This window comes from Agelaius phoeniceus, chromosome 1 (assembly GCF_051311805.1).
Source record: "Agelaius phoeniceus isolate bAgePho1 chromosome 1, bAgePho1.hap1, whole genome shotgun sequence".
Taxonomy (NCBI): Eukaryota; Metazoa; Chordata; class Aves; order Passeriformes; family Icteridae; genus Agelaius; species Agelaius phoeniceus.
In genome coordinates, this window is record NC_135265.1 from 31,448,747 (window position 1) to 31,462,564 (window position 13,818).

Sequence of the window (13,818 nt, forward strand, 5' to 3'; positions counted from 1 at the left end):
AATTACCTTACTTCCAAGGACACCTATTTAGAGCTAGAAAACTTTTGAGGGAGCAGGGGTTTGTTTCCATCTTTGTCATGTCATATTTCCTTTCAGAAAAGGCAATGAGCACACATCAAAGTTTACATATTCCTTTCTGTGTGGGGAGATTATAATTGTTTTGTTCTATGGGCTATCAGCTATGATGCCTAAAGATCTGCTATCCATCATTACTCCTCATTTTACAGCCCCAATCTCATTTTCCTTCCTCCAGAATATAGGATGATGATTAGGTAACCTTGCTCACAAAGGACTGATCTGTCCATTGGTCCACATCCTGGCTTTATTTTCTGACCAAAGATCATATAGTAGGTCAACAATGAAGCTGATCTAGAGCACAAGTCTCAGTTACCAAATTCCAAAGGCAATTTTCCAGAGAGGTAGTAGTTTATTGGTATGCTAAAGCAAATTAGCACACATTCACTGTTCATGTATCTGTGTACATACTTGGCTATTTATGAACTCTGACCTCCAAACAAACATCTGTACTTATATTTATGCAAAATACTGTACTGCTTCTGCCTTGAAAAGTGTCTATATCAAACATTCTCATGCCAAAATCTACTATCTGACCTTGCAGCACTAAAAATAGTTCATGTCAGAAGCAGAGAAATACTTGTTTCTCCTTTTAGAACATTTGTGCTTACATTCATTAAGGACTCGGTCCAAAATCCTTTGATGTCAAGGAGACTGTTTCAGTGGCCTTTGGATCAAGTCTTAAAAAGGGTCAATTAAACTTTAAATAAAATAAAAATTATGATGGGTCCAGCCTAAGAGAGTAAGAGATACCTAAGAAAGGCTGCCTTTGGAGTAAAGCATCAGTCATTGTTCTCTAATATTTAGCCAAACTTGTGGAATTTTTCATTATTAAAAGAATAATCCTATTCAATAAGGTTGTAATTAATTTTTAGTTTTCAAAACATCCACATTTTTCTGCATAGTCGAAATGTTGTTGCTGACCTAGTAAGTGCAAGGATGCTTTGAGCTCAGTAGGGCATATATGGACTGGACCCTAAGCAGTAAGATATGGCCCAGATTTTCAAAGTCAGAGCAGAGACCTAATTCCAAAATACTCTTCTGACTCTAAAATATGTTCAAGTTTTTGTCTCACTTCATATTTGAGCAACTCAATATTTTCTAATGTATGATCCAATGTTAGGCTTTGTTTTTCACACTTTGCAAAAGGATTAATGCAGTTCTTGGCAATAGCAGATGCTGAAATTAACTTGAAGGTAGAGGATGCTCAGTGGAATATAGCAGGGACTTTAATTTAAAACAGTGAACTTTATTGTTCAGTTGGTAATCCTTTTCTCTACAAAAATGCATAGTGTTTAGAGCATCCATTTTAATAAAAAAACCCCCAACCCAGTATTAAAACAAGCTACAGCCTCCCAGAGCTTACTGCACTGCTTGCTTGTAATCACTATATCAGGGACTTGAGTAATTGGAATGACATATGTCTGCAGGAATTTTTGCTGAATCTGGGTTATTTGACAGTAGAATGTTCATCATTCCTTCCAAACAGATAGAAGTTTGATCAATTATATTTCAGTGGCTTACAGCCATATGCTATCTGCAGTGACATTTATGATCTATTTTTGTTATCCCCAAATGGCCTTCAACCTAGCAGTTATCTGCCAGCATGTTAAAGTTTTGGTCAGTGAAAATCCTTTAGTGTCTTGGAAAGATTCATGATGTTGTCTTTTGGCCAAAGTCCATTATGGGTAACTACAACTTTATCTACATTCAACGTATGTAATTGAGTGGCTGCGGTATGGCACACTGTCATTTGGCTTCCTTTCAATCAACTAAGATAACTCTCTGTATTTTCTTTCCTATAACACTGTGTCATGTTGCTGCAAAAAGTGAAACAGCTGCCACATTCTCCTTCTTGAGGATGAATCCCAGAATGGGCTGTTTCTTCTGAGAGGACAATATAGCCTCCAATTTGGCAGGTAAAATTTTGCAACACCAAATCCTTCCATCCGTGGTTTCATGTTGTCAGTTCATTGCAGGAACTAATAGTCTGGTCTAGATGTCAAACTATCTGATTTGTTAGTGTAGCTGGCAGGTTAACTGTCTAAGTCCTGCCATTTCCTCACAGAATTCACTGTGGGTAGAAAATTTCATCCAAAAAAGAAGAAAAATAACCATCTTTAAAGATTAGATGCACTGTTGGGAAATTAAGTTCTTAAAGCTAAATCAGATATACGATAGGAAGCACTTCATAATTGTTCACATTAAGGGTAAAGGGCCAACCCAAAGGCATATAGACAGGAGGAAAAAAGGCAATACAGTCACTCAGCTATTACTGTGAGAAGCAGCCCTTGAAATTCCCACTGATCTAATGTGTATCAGAAACAAGTTACACTGCTATAAAGAGGTAGAAGATGCTTTTTCATTCTTTGTGGTTATGGGAATGGAAGGCATTGTATTTCTTTGCCCATATCCCTCCCAAACTATTCATTGAGGAAAAAAGGATTTCTGCTGTTCCTTAAGTCATAGAGGTTAGCAAAATATTGTATGACAAAAAGTTGCCATTAAACTTTGCTCAAGAGCATTTGAAAATGGCATGTGAAATCCATACTGGAGTAGGTGCTACTGTAAGGGCATCAGGATTGAAGGGAATGGATTAGCAGCTCCCCAGTAACAGCTGTGGCACCACAAATGATGCAAAAAAAGCACCATCCCATTTGTAATACAGACACCAGAGAGCAACACCATGCAGCCAATAGTAGCATTATACATGGAGTGGAGAGAAACCACAGCAGACATAGGTTTCTGTTTTCCCTAGGTTTTCACTAAGAAACCTCCATGGTGCCATATGCATTTCCACCATGCTACTGCAAGGTGATCATTACCAACCTCTGTGAAGACTTTCTGTAATTTCAAAATGTGTCTCTGGATATTTTCAGCAAAAGAAAATACCTTGTGCATAAAATCTTGTCTTTTCATCTCTGAGGTCACATTGCATCTTTGGGGTGATATTTGGTGTTTATGTGCTATGGAAGTGATTCAGAAACCCTCACAATAAATATTTCTAACGACCTATAGCTTCAGAAGAACTGTATTCTGTAAGGTGAAACAGGATTGAAGTGACTGTCATTAGAACTTTTCCTCTGTGGTGTCCTTGTCAGGTAGCTGTCATGCCTTAATAGCTTGAAGGCAAAAACAACTGGTCTCATACACCAAAATGCTCTCCAGTCAAATATTTGGCTCATGCACTGTATCCTTCAAATAATTTGATCAATCATATGCTAAAGATTCATGTTTCTACTACTCTCAAAAACAAGATGAGAAATTTATCTGGTTTTGTTTTGTTTTGTTTGTTTGGGGTTTTTTGGGTTTGGTTCAGTTTATGTATTTCAGGAGATATGCCTGCACATTTTAAACTTTTAAAATATGAAAAATGTTGAGTGTTCTCTCTATAGCTTTGGTAGAACTTATTTCTCTCCAAGGGCAAATCTCATGCTGTTAATATCACAGAACTTCCTCAGCATAATGGGGCTCAGTCCATAGGTATGGCAGTTGTGATCTGAGAGGGGATGCTGAAATAATTTTTTTCCTGGATGTCTGAAACATGTAACAGCAAGAACAGACTTATGCTGTTGTCAACCCTAGTACAGCTGACAGAATAAAGCAATGAATAGGTGGATGTTTCCAAATTTAACACCTTGGGGCTGGTAAAGGTGTTTGCATCTGTAGGACTTAAAGTCTATCTTAGGACTGGTTTAGTAGTTTGAGCACAGTTATCAGTACTTGAGAGAAAGCTCCATTTGCTCATGATTAGAATTTGGGTTCTGTACATCAAGGAGGCGGCACCTGATGAGGGCCTAAACTGTCAGTTTGATCATATTTGGCAATACTCAAGATATCTGCAGAGAAAATTTAAATGGAGTCAGATGTAATACGAAATGAATTCCACACGCCTTCATGTAAGGTAGAGAAAGATCTGAGATGGCCCTTCATTTTACAGTCTCTCAATCATATTTTCTTTTTTTTTTTCCTCCATTACTATTATTCATCATCCCACAACTTCTTTCGCATCTGGTAGTTTGCAGAGTTATGAGAATCAATGATGTTGCAGAGTTACTGCAGTATTCTAGCATATAATGAAATAATTATAAAAATAGATTAAAACATTTCTCTGCATATTCACTTAATGCTCCTTATATTTGTATCTTAGACGATAATATTAACAACAAAAAGTGAACTACTTAAGATTGTAAGTACTCACAAATGTCCCCAGATGATGTTGCTGAGGCCTAAATATCTGATTCAGCTCAAAGTTATTTAATAATAATTTAAAAATTACGCCTGTACTCTGAAAATTTCCTGGCAACTCAATGACTTAGTTATGTACATTATTCTCAAAGACTTCGTAGGAGCTTCAATGCCCAAGACCAGGCCCAAGAGCACCTTGAAACATCTGAAACACTTCAGCATTTGGATAATTACATACTTTTGGGACCAACCCACATTTCTCTTTGGAAAATGTTTCCCCTGCATGGCTGCAGACAACAGATGGATCATATGATCTCTGCATTTGGAAAGATGGCATAATTCTGGCAGACTGTCAGTTGAGTGAATGAGGCTGATTTCAGATCCTCATTAAGAAAATATACAACCATGCTGAGCGGACTGAATGGCGGAAATTGATCGCTGGCTCCAGCTTTAATAGAAAATATAGCACACTTGCAACATGAAATCTGCTGAGCTGTGGCTGGATCTAGCTCTATCAGGTTTTACATTCTTTTCCCAAATAAATGTGCTCTAAAGGAAACATACTTTGTAGTATAAGGGCCTTCTGTTTGCCAGGAGGGAGAGGAGCAGAGCAGTGGAGGGTTAAAAGGCAAATTCAAAGAGCTACCAGGTCTAGGGTTGGAGCAGGGTGCCAAGGCTTTGTTGAGTCTTCCCTTTCACTTGCAAAAGTTTCTGTTTAATGAAACTTTTCTTTATATTTCTAGACTCTTGGAATATTTTTTAGGGTGCAGAGGGTACTTTTCCCAGAAACTACCCCTTGGAAGAGTGATGCCTTGAGAGGCTGCCTAGAACAGAGGCCTGACAATGTTAAAGGAATAAAGTAGGTATTTATTCAAAAGGCCTTCAAAGGATACACCTTGGGCAGTACAAGAGCCTGGCTGTGGCTACACCCAGGATGGATGACTTGGCCCCTTCCCAGTGCAGGGCTCTGGAAACAAGTCTTAGTGCTTTCTTTACACACATTTCCACATGGAAGCAGCCCTGCCAAGCCCCTAATAGCTTGAGTAGGAAACCCAGGGTACTGTAAAGTGTAATATAGTTTCCCAGCAACACTGGATATGAGCAATAATTTCACTGTAATCACTACTTACAGCTAAATGAAAAGGACTGGTGGAGCTGCACCTCCATTTCACCATGAAACACTAAAATGGCTTCAGGTCACAACTTTTGTTTCATCAGTGATATCAGGATCTTTATACGATACCTCATCTTAGCCACACAAAATAATGAAAAATCATAAATCATTGACTGCTTTTCTAAGCTATCTTTTAGTGAGATCAGAGGCAACGCCTATCCCACATGAACCTGAAAAGTTCAAGCAGTAATAGTGGTTGCTGTGGAATATCTATTCCTGTATCCTTTGTTCTATAGGTACCACTCTTCCCTCTGATAACTGTAAGTTTCAAAAATTGGAATCATTAACTAGGTTAAGGACTGCATAGTAAATAAACAATGTAAGAAATAAAAAGAAATATCAACATCTGAATCAACTTCTTCTCTCAGTGCATGTGTTTATGTTGAAGACTCTCCATTCACAGATTCCCTCTCTGCTGTGTAGAAAATCATAAAAGGTACTTCTTGTCCTTGATCCCCTCTAAGGCTTGAAGCAAGAGAAGATGGAACTGGAACTCATAGGGACAATTATTATCTTTTTTCTGCTTTCAGAGCTAAGGAGAGATAGTTAAACCAACAGGATACTCTTTATCTCTCCTTCTGAAATTATGGCAGAATTATGACAAAAACATGAACAGGCCTAGAATCTGAGTGTGCCTGAATATTTGTTTGAAATAAAGTCATGTGGGACAATAGTGATACCTGTCCTTCTGCAGTGCAACACCTTTGTGTGCCTTAAGAGCAGCAAAAGCCACACTAAGATAATATAATGCACACAATAATTTGAATATGTTGCAGTCCTTCTAAGTATATATTAATGTGGAAAACTGTACTACAAAAGTAAAGGTAACAGAATTACTCCCTTATTTTGACTTCTTCAAAGAAATAGGCATTTCAGGTATGTAAGAACCACTGATCTGGAGTGTAGCTGGTGATCAGCAGAGTGAGTAGTAGCTGTGAATAATTCAAAGGCTTAAACTTCATTGCCAGCCAGACAAAAGGTAATCACTGAAACTAGGACAGAAAATAGGAAAATTTGGATGAAACACAATTTAAAAAATAATTTCTGAGCTACATTTCTTGAAAATCTAAAATTTTAGGCAATTGCAATTGAATATTCTTATTCTGTCAATTCTTTTATTCTGGATATATTGCAGTGACAAGTGCTCATCTCACTATCTGAAACAAGTATTTTTTTGGAGCAGAGTTGAAGAGCAAATAATCTGAACTGATTCTATTTAGCAAGTTTTTAGAAAAAGCACCAATTTACTGTATTACAAAAAGAACATATCCAGCACACCTATTAATCCTTGTAACTATTCTCTTGTATTTCTAAGAAAAGCTTGGCTGTCATTGTTGCAGATTAGTAGCATTCAAGCCTAGTAAAACAACAGATTCCTGTGAAAACAGGGACTCAGCATGCACAACAGTCGCATTTTAAGCTTCAGCATTTTAGGTATTTTTAATAAAAAAAAAATAAAAAAAGAAGCCCACCATAAACCAGAAGACCAAGTTAACTGAAAGGACCAGTAGGGTAATCTAGAAAGTCTTTCTGAGAAGAATCACCAATCTGAAAAAGAAATCAAAGCCACTTTACATTACTTTTGCTTAGAACCTCCATGACTTCAAAAACGAATTTATTTTAAAGTTTGTAAAAGAAAAAAAGGAAGTGTTGTTGGACTGAGACTTCACTTATCAAGTTTCATCCTAGAGGGAATTTTTATAGCTGAGTTATAAACCCTCCACACTTGAGTGTTTATAATGAAATGCTGACAAATGCGATAATAAACACCAATCATGGGGCCATAGCAGCTGATCAGAGAGTGGATTCAAAAGTTTGCAGTGCTATCATAATATTTTGTTCTGTTTCCAGCACTAGTTTGCTTAAACCTCCTTTCAGGTTCAGCAGCTGTAAAACAAGATCAATCTAACTAGAGATTGCAAAATCATTTGATTATTTATACTTCTCTTCGAAAGCTATGAAATGTCTCTCAAATATGATTTCATTTAGTCTTATTTTTTTGGTTTACATGTCTGAATACTAATTGTAACATGATAGCTTCAAGGGAACTCGAATTTCTACCAAAAGTCGGTCTTCAGTGGCCAAAGAGAACATAAACAAACCAGCCTCAGACCAGGGTCTAAAAATGGGCTATGATCAAACAGCTCTAAGGCTTTAAAAAGCCCCTTATTATCTTTTCCCAGAAGTAATTGAAACACTGTCGGTTTTTGTTCTTAATGCGGTGATAATGGCACTGTGCTTTGGGGAACCCGAGGTGCTGGGCTCAGCCTTGGTGGCAGCGGGGATTCTGAGCAAGGGGAAGAAGGCCCTTCACTCCAGAGGGTGAAACCCAAGCCTTGCTGGAGCTGGCAGCACTTCTGCACTCTGTCCGGGCTGGGGTTTCACTGTCTTCCCAAGCCTGACAGGCTGTTGTACTGCACTGGCTCCACAGAGTAGAATGCAGCTATCTTGGACTGAGACGAGAATTAGGGGAGAAAGGACCCCACAGTTCTGTTATTTCAGCAAGATGGGATTGCACTCCAGCAAGAAGCTTGTCAGCAATGTTCCCATAATTGGTTTATATTCTTACCAGACTAAACTTCCAGGATTTCGACACATCCACAGGGCTGAGGGATGGGTCAGTATGGCATCTTGCTGTTTCACTGAGCTCTTCAGGGGTGTAAGGACATGCTTTAGTTTCAACAGTTCCTTGGAAAAAATTGCATTTAGACTGCTTTTTTAGAAAAGCATGAAACAAACAACCAAACAAAAAAGTCTATTTCATCAGGTTCTAAGGTCATATAAATCAATGTGTGGCTCAGGTGCAGCTCAAAACACATCTTGGTATTTTTTCTGTGCTGTTTACATATTGTAGTCTTTGGCTTATACCACAACTTCATTTTTTATTTCTAATGTTTTTAGCATCAGTGGCTCATATAAGAATGTTACTACTGTTCATATTGCTACAAAATTTCTAGTGATCCTTTAGAAATCAGGATTCATAATGCCAGATCCATTTGTATTTAAAAATAAAATGTAACATATCCTTTCTGCTTTTCTCCAGTCTCTAACACAAGTATGAAAAAAAACCCAAACTTGGATCTTGAACAAATTCCAGTGTTTTGTTATTAAACCAAGAAATGAAAACCAATAATTTTTGAATTATCTGTTACAGACATGTTTACATTATGAATCTCCTAACTTAAGACTCTATGTGCTATAGAGTTCTAATTTTATCCAATGATATGAGCAAGAAATATTGTGAAAAGTTATATAATCATACTGTGAGAGATCATAGAGAAATGGTGGTAAGAAGTGAATATTAAATTGCATATTTCATTGTCCTTAAAGAATTTTTATTCATCATTTTGCCTGAGATGATGGTAACTAAAGTGAGATTGGGTTATGCGAACTATTGTTGATTTTGGAACATTGTTCATACATAGTTCCTTCTTTCGTTTTATTTTTAGGAAAAAAAAAAAGAAGGAAAACAAACCCCAAAACAACACAAAACCATCTGAGGAGGTGAAACCCCCCCAGTTCCTAGAAAGGATCCAGCTGCGCTAACTATCCAACTGCCTCTCGGAAAAAAAAAGCATTTTGACAAATGGAGAGCAGATGCAATGTGTGGAGTCAGAGAGGTCAACAAAAACAAGTAGAAAAAGAAACCAAGGAAACAAGTGAAAAGAGAAAGAATATAAGAGTATTAATACAGGATATTAGATCTCTCATGTTAACGTTAAAGTGAACAGAACGAGAAAAAGAGGAAGAATGACCCCAGAGATGACAAAACACGAGAGAAGAAATAAGAGACGTAGGATCCTAGGAATACGAGGCTGAATCCAGGGTAAATCTTGATTTTACTAATATCACGGTAATTTTATATAATGGAGACAAAAGCTGTCCTGTGAAGCCACGCAGACCCACGGCCCTGAATGGGCAGTTTAATGCGAGTGGAGCGGCTCTGAGCGGGCTGGCTGCTGCCCGTCCGCTGCGAACGCGGGGAGAAATCCCGGTCTTCCCCAGCAGCAGCAAAGGAAGGGCCAGCAGCAGAGGGAACTGGGGAGGGGAGATGGAAGAGAGGGCAGAGGCACAGCAAGATGGGTCGGAGGGGCTTCTAGGGGAGACCCTGGGCCCCGCTCCCAGCCCAGTCACGGCCGCCTCCCGCCGCTGCCGCTCTCCCGGCAGCTCGCCCCTCTCCAGAGATGCCTGCGAAGGCATCAGTAGGTAACGCTAGACAGAGGTCCCCGGGGTGGACCCTATCTATGTCCCCGGGCTATGCCCGACTCGGGTTTCCTCCTTTCCTCCCGCTCCAGCTTTTAAGAATGTATTTCATAGTTTTTATTCCTTGTAAAGTCGAAACGTGGCGTGTGTGTGTGTGTGCGTGCGTTTGTCAGGGAATGCGCGGTGAGAGAGAAAACGTCTCCGCTTGACGTCCCCAAAACCAAAGCCCACAAACTCACAAGTGTTCTCTCTCAGGAGGGCGCAGACGGCTCCCCAGGCTGGCCCCGCCGGTGCTGGGAAGGCTGCGGAGCATCCCGGACAGCCGCACCTCGCCCCGCCGGGCCGGGCCGGGCCGGGCGCTCCTGCACCAGCTCCCGCCCGGTGCCAGCGACGGCGCTGGCCGCCCACACGCAAGGACAGAAACGTTCCGGGAAGAAAATCGTGACAACAAGCGGTTGTATCCAGATGTTCGCCTTCCCTGGCCCCGTGACACACGGCGTGGACTTGCCAGACTGGATTTCAAAGAAAAGGGAGTTGTTGTTTATTTTTTAAAAGGCAGAAAGCGCTGGATTAAAATGCACAGGCCGAGATTTCCCTGGCAGGCAGCTGGGCAGGAACCGAACCCGCTGGAAACCCGTTCCACACGTTGGAAGGGCTCCACTGCCCCGGCCCAGTCTTTCTCCAAAGCAACAAATTGGAAAGATATTAAAGCAAGCTGGCAACATAACACGAACCAAGGAGCCTTGAACCTTCATTTCCCCCCCACCCCTCCGACCCCGTTCTGTTTACAAAAAATATAAATATTAACAAGTCTGCAACACACTGAGCCTCTCCATCCATCTTCTCCGCAGCTCCTCCCGACCTCAGCGCACGCTTCTCCAAACATTCCTGGTTTTGCATTCCACACCTACACGGTCCCGGCTGCGGTGTGAGAAGCCGAGGCAAGAGCCACGGATCTGTTTCCCCAGGGGGGAGGCGCCGAGGCCACCTGCTCGCTGTCTCGGGTGATGCCCGGCCCCAGCCGTATCCCGCCGGGCCCGGGCGCTCCCTAGCTCGCCTCCTGTCTGCCGCATCCGTCCAGGAGCTCAGTCATGAAGGAGATGTACACTATGGCCAGGCGCAAGGTCTCTATCCGAGAGAGCCTCTTCTCGTAGGCGAAGGTGGGCACCTTCTTTCTGAGCTGATCAAAAGCCTCGTTGAGGGTGAACATCCTCTTCCTCTCGCGTATGTTGGCAGCCTGGCGCTGGGCATAGGTGATGACTCGTTTTCTCCTAGGTCTGTCCAGGAGGGAAGCACTGCGCATCCTTTCCTCTTCCTCTTCTTCTTCGTCTTCGGGATCTCCATTTCCGAAAGCAGCCAGGGGCAAACCTCGGGCCATCCCTTCCCGAAGCGACAGGACCCTGTCCCCGAAGGGAGGCCCGGTGGTGACCTCGCAGAGCCCCAGGCCCGCTTCAGCCCGGGGGGCTCCCTGGGGACTGCACAGGGAGAGGTCGGCCACGAAATCCAGCACCGAGGTGCCCAGCAGCCCCTCCGGGCAGGGCACTTGCGGGGCTCTGCCGTGCAGCTCATCCAGCAGCCCCGGGCACTGGTGGGCTGGGAAAAGGCTGGCTGACATCTTACTTCAGAGAGGGCTTATTTTGGTCCCCCATCCCCAGCCCCGGCGACCTTAATATTTATAACCCCCCGGATAACAGGATTAGCAGGACTAGAAAGAGCGGCTGTAAAATTTCTCGCCGTGATGCTGATGAGAGGAGACAGGCAATCCCCTCGGGGACGCGTGGATGCTCCCGAGAGAGGAGTCCCCAGCGAGTCAATCCTGTCACAGCGATCAAGGACAGTTTCTTCTTGGCAAAACCCTCCGCTCTTACCTGCTGAGCACTTTTGTCTCTTCTTACACACCCGCAACAAAACGATTTTCAGCCTCCTTAAAGCCCCCAGGAGCAGAGCCGGGTCTCCACTGGGCTTGTTTTCCTGCTTTCTGTCGGGATCTCTGAACCCTGGGAGCCAGCCTGACAATTGATGTCAGGCAACTGCATGTATGCTTTTAATGATGTCCTGAAGAGGGGACCTGCATGCAGAGGGTCACCGGGGAATGTTTACCCTGTATCCCAGCGCAGTGGGAACTGAATGACAGGACCTCCATTAGCCTAAGCAAGCATTGTAGGGGACCCGATATTGCATTCCCAGTAGTAACTGTTGGAACCGTCTCTTCATTCCCCCTAAATCCCCTTCAATCAGAGTTCAAATATCTTTCCAGTAAAAGCCTGCTTCGTAAATCTCATTTCGGTTCAGGCAATCTCATAGCACTTGTTTGAAACTCTTCCTCCTGCCCGTGAGAGGAGGATAAGCTGGTCCTGCTCAGGGCAGCGGCTGCACCTTTGGTAGAGCCGTCCCGGTCACCGGCAGAGCACAGAGGAATCAACCTGAGCGCACGCACTGATAACGCTGGATACATGCTGCAAAATACCGTGAAATGCACATGAACATACCACCCACACACCCGACACCGCTGAATACCTTTCTTTGATCAAGGTTTCCTTGAGGACAGAAGCTGGGGATTGTTTTGCTTTTGTCTTGGGAGACTGGAAGAGAGGCTGTGTCTTCACCCTCCCGCACCATAGGCTCTCCCTAAATAAACAGTCCGGCCCTGGCAATCCCTAGCAGCGTCAGATACACCGAGGTCGAATCCGATCGATTTTCTTTGGCACACGATTTGTACACACAGCTCTCTCAGGAGTGACTGCCCATCACTCCTGAGCTGCCTTCTTAAAAGCTAATCTTCTCCTTTGTCATGCATTGTTGTCACTCTCGCTTTGAGGCTAATTAGTCTCTAATTTCTAAGGGGATTTCAAGACCAATGAGATCAAAGGAGGTGGATGGGGGCGGCCGAAGGATCCCTCTCCTCGAAAATACTTCCTGTTTGCCTACAGGACCGCAAACATTTCCCGCCGGCTACCGAGATTTGCCGTCATTGACAACTCAGCGAGCGAACTGCGCACCCCTTTCCCGGGAAAGGGGCAGCGGGCAGTCCCTCCCCGTCCCCGCTTGCCCGGCGGCGGGGCGGGCGGGCTGCGCGGGCTGCGGAAGGTGCGCGGGAGCCCAGGTACGCTGGACAGCTCCGCAGAGGGCCCGGGCAGCACCGCAGGTACCGGAGGGGGACATCGCCGCCACCCCCTCCTTCGGGCCGACAACCAACCTGTCCCCATCCCATCCTGCGGCGCCGCTGCTGCGGCACCGCGGCTGCTCCAACAGCCCGCCCAAGGGTGGGTAAATAGCGAAGAATATTCTCGCTAGGGCTGAGGGGTTTCTTAGCGGGTAAGGAGGGAGCTGCTCAGAGACTTGCTTATTTGTAACTAATATGGGGCAATAGAACACCTGGTGAATGAAGCAATGAGGCAAGGAGGAACTGTAGAACATCTGTTGAGAGAGGTGTTGCCTAGGGACCATCCAAAAGTAAGTTGAAAAGATATAAATGTTGTTGTATAAAAACACTCGGTGGAAGAAAGATCAGATGTATATTTATGACTAACCCACAAAGGACCATGACTTATTTGGGCTCCTTTTAGTTGAGGTGAAAAGTATTTAATTTACAGACACAAAGGTAAAAAATTAAGGACAAACGCCATGAAAGACATGTCTCAACAGATCTCAGAATTATCATGGAAAGACAACTACTTCAGACAGTGAAATAAAATAATGTAAAAATATTAACTCATCACCTCTATGTCAAAATTCACATGAATTTACTGTCCTGTAGGAAACTGGCATTTAGCAGAGGACAGACCTGCCCTTCACCAGGGTATCTTCAGAGAGAAGCTCTTGCTCACCTCTCTAGTTACAGATTTTTGCAGGACACAAGCTACAAAGACAACCAGAGGTTTATATTGCAGAAACATAAAGGGACAAGCTTTTCTAGCTAATAATACATCACAAAGTAATTTAACATAAGCCCTAAAAGTATCAATGCTTCTTAAAGGAAGCAATAAAGACAGAACTATGACAGGACTGGAAGGTCCTAGGAGAAAATGAAGACTTGTTACCAAGGTGAATCCTTTTGTAAAGCGGATTTTTTTCCTCTTTGTATCTCTTTCTATTCCCCCTTATGTTTTGCTAAAATATGGATTTTTCTCTGATATCAAATATTTTAGATTATATAGAATACACTGAATGAACTGTGG

At 42.8% G+C, this 13,818-nt stretch overlaps 1 protein-coding gene across 1 annotated transcript; it reads right to left on the reverse strand.

Moving 5' to 3' along the window:
- Positions 1 to 10,484: 10,484 nt before the first annotated feature.
- Positions 10,485 to 11,255, reverse strand: FERD3L (Fer3 like bHLH transcription factor). Its single transcript, XM_054647249.2, has one exon. It carries the CDS (start codon positions 11,253 to 11,255, stop codon positions 10,689 to 10,691), a length of 567 nt encoding a protein of 188 aa, XP_054503224.2. The 3' UTR covers positions 10,485 to 10,688.
- Between the last annotated feature and the right edge of the window lie 2,563 nt (positions 11,256 to 13,818).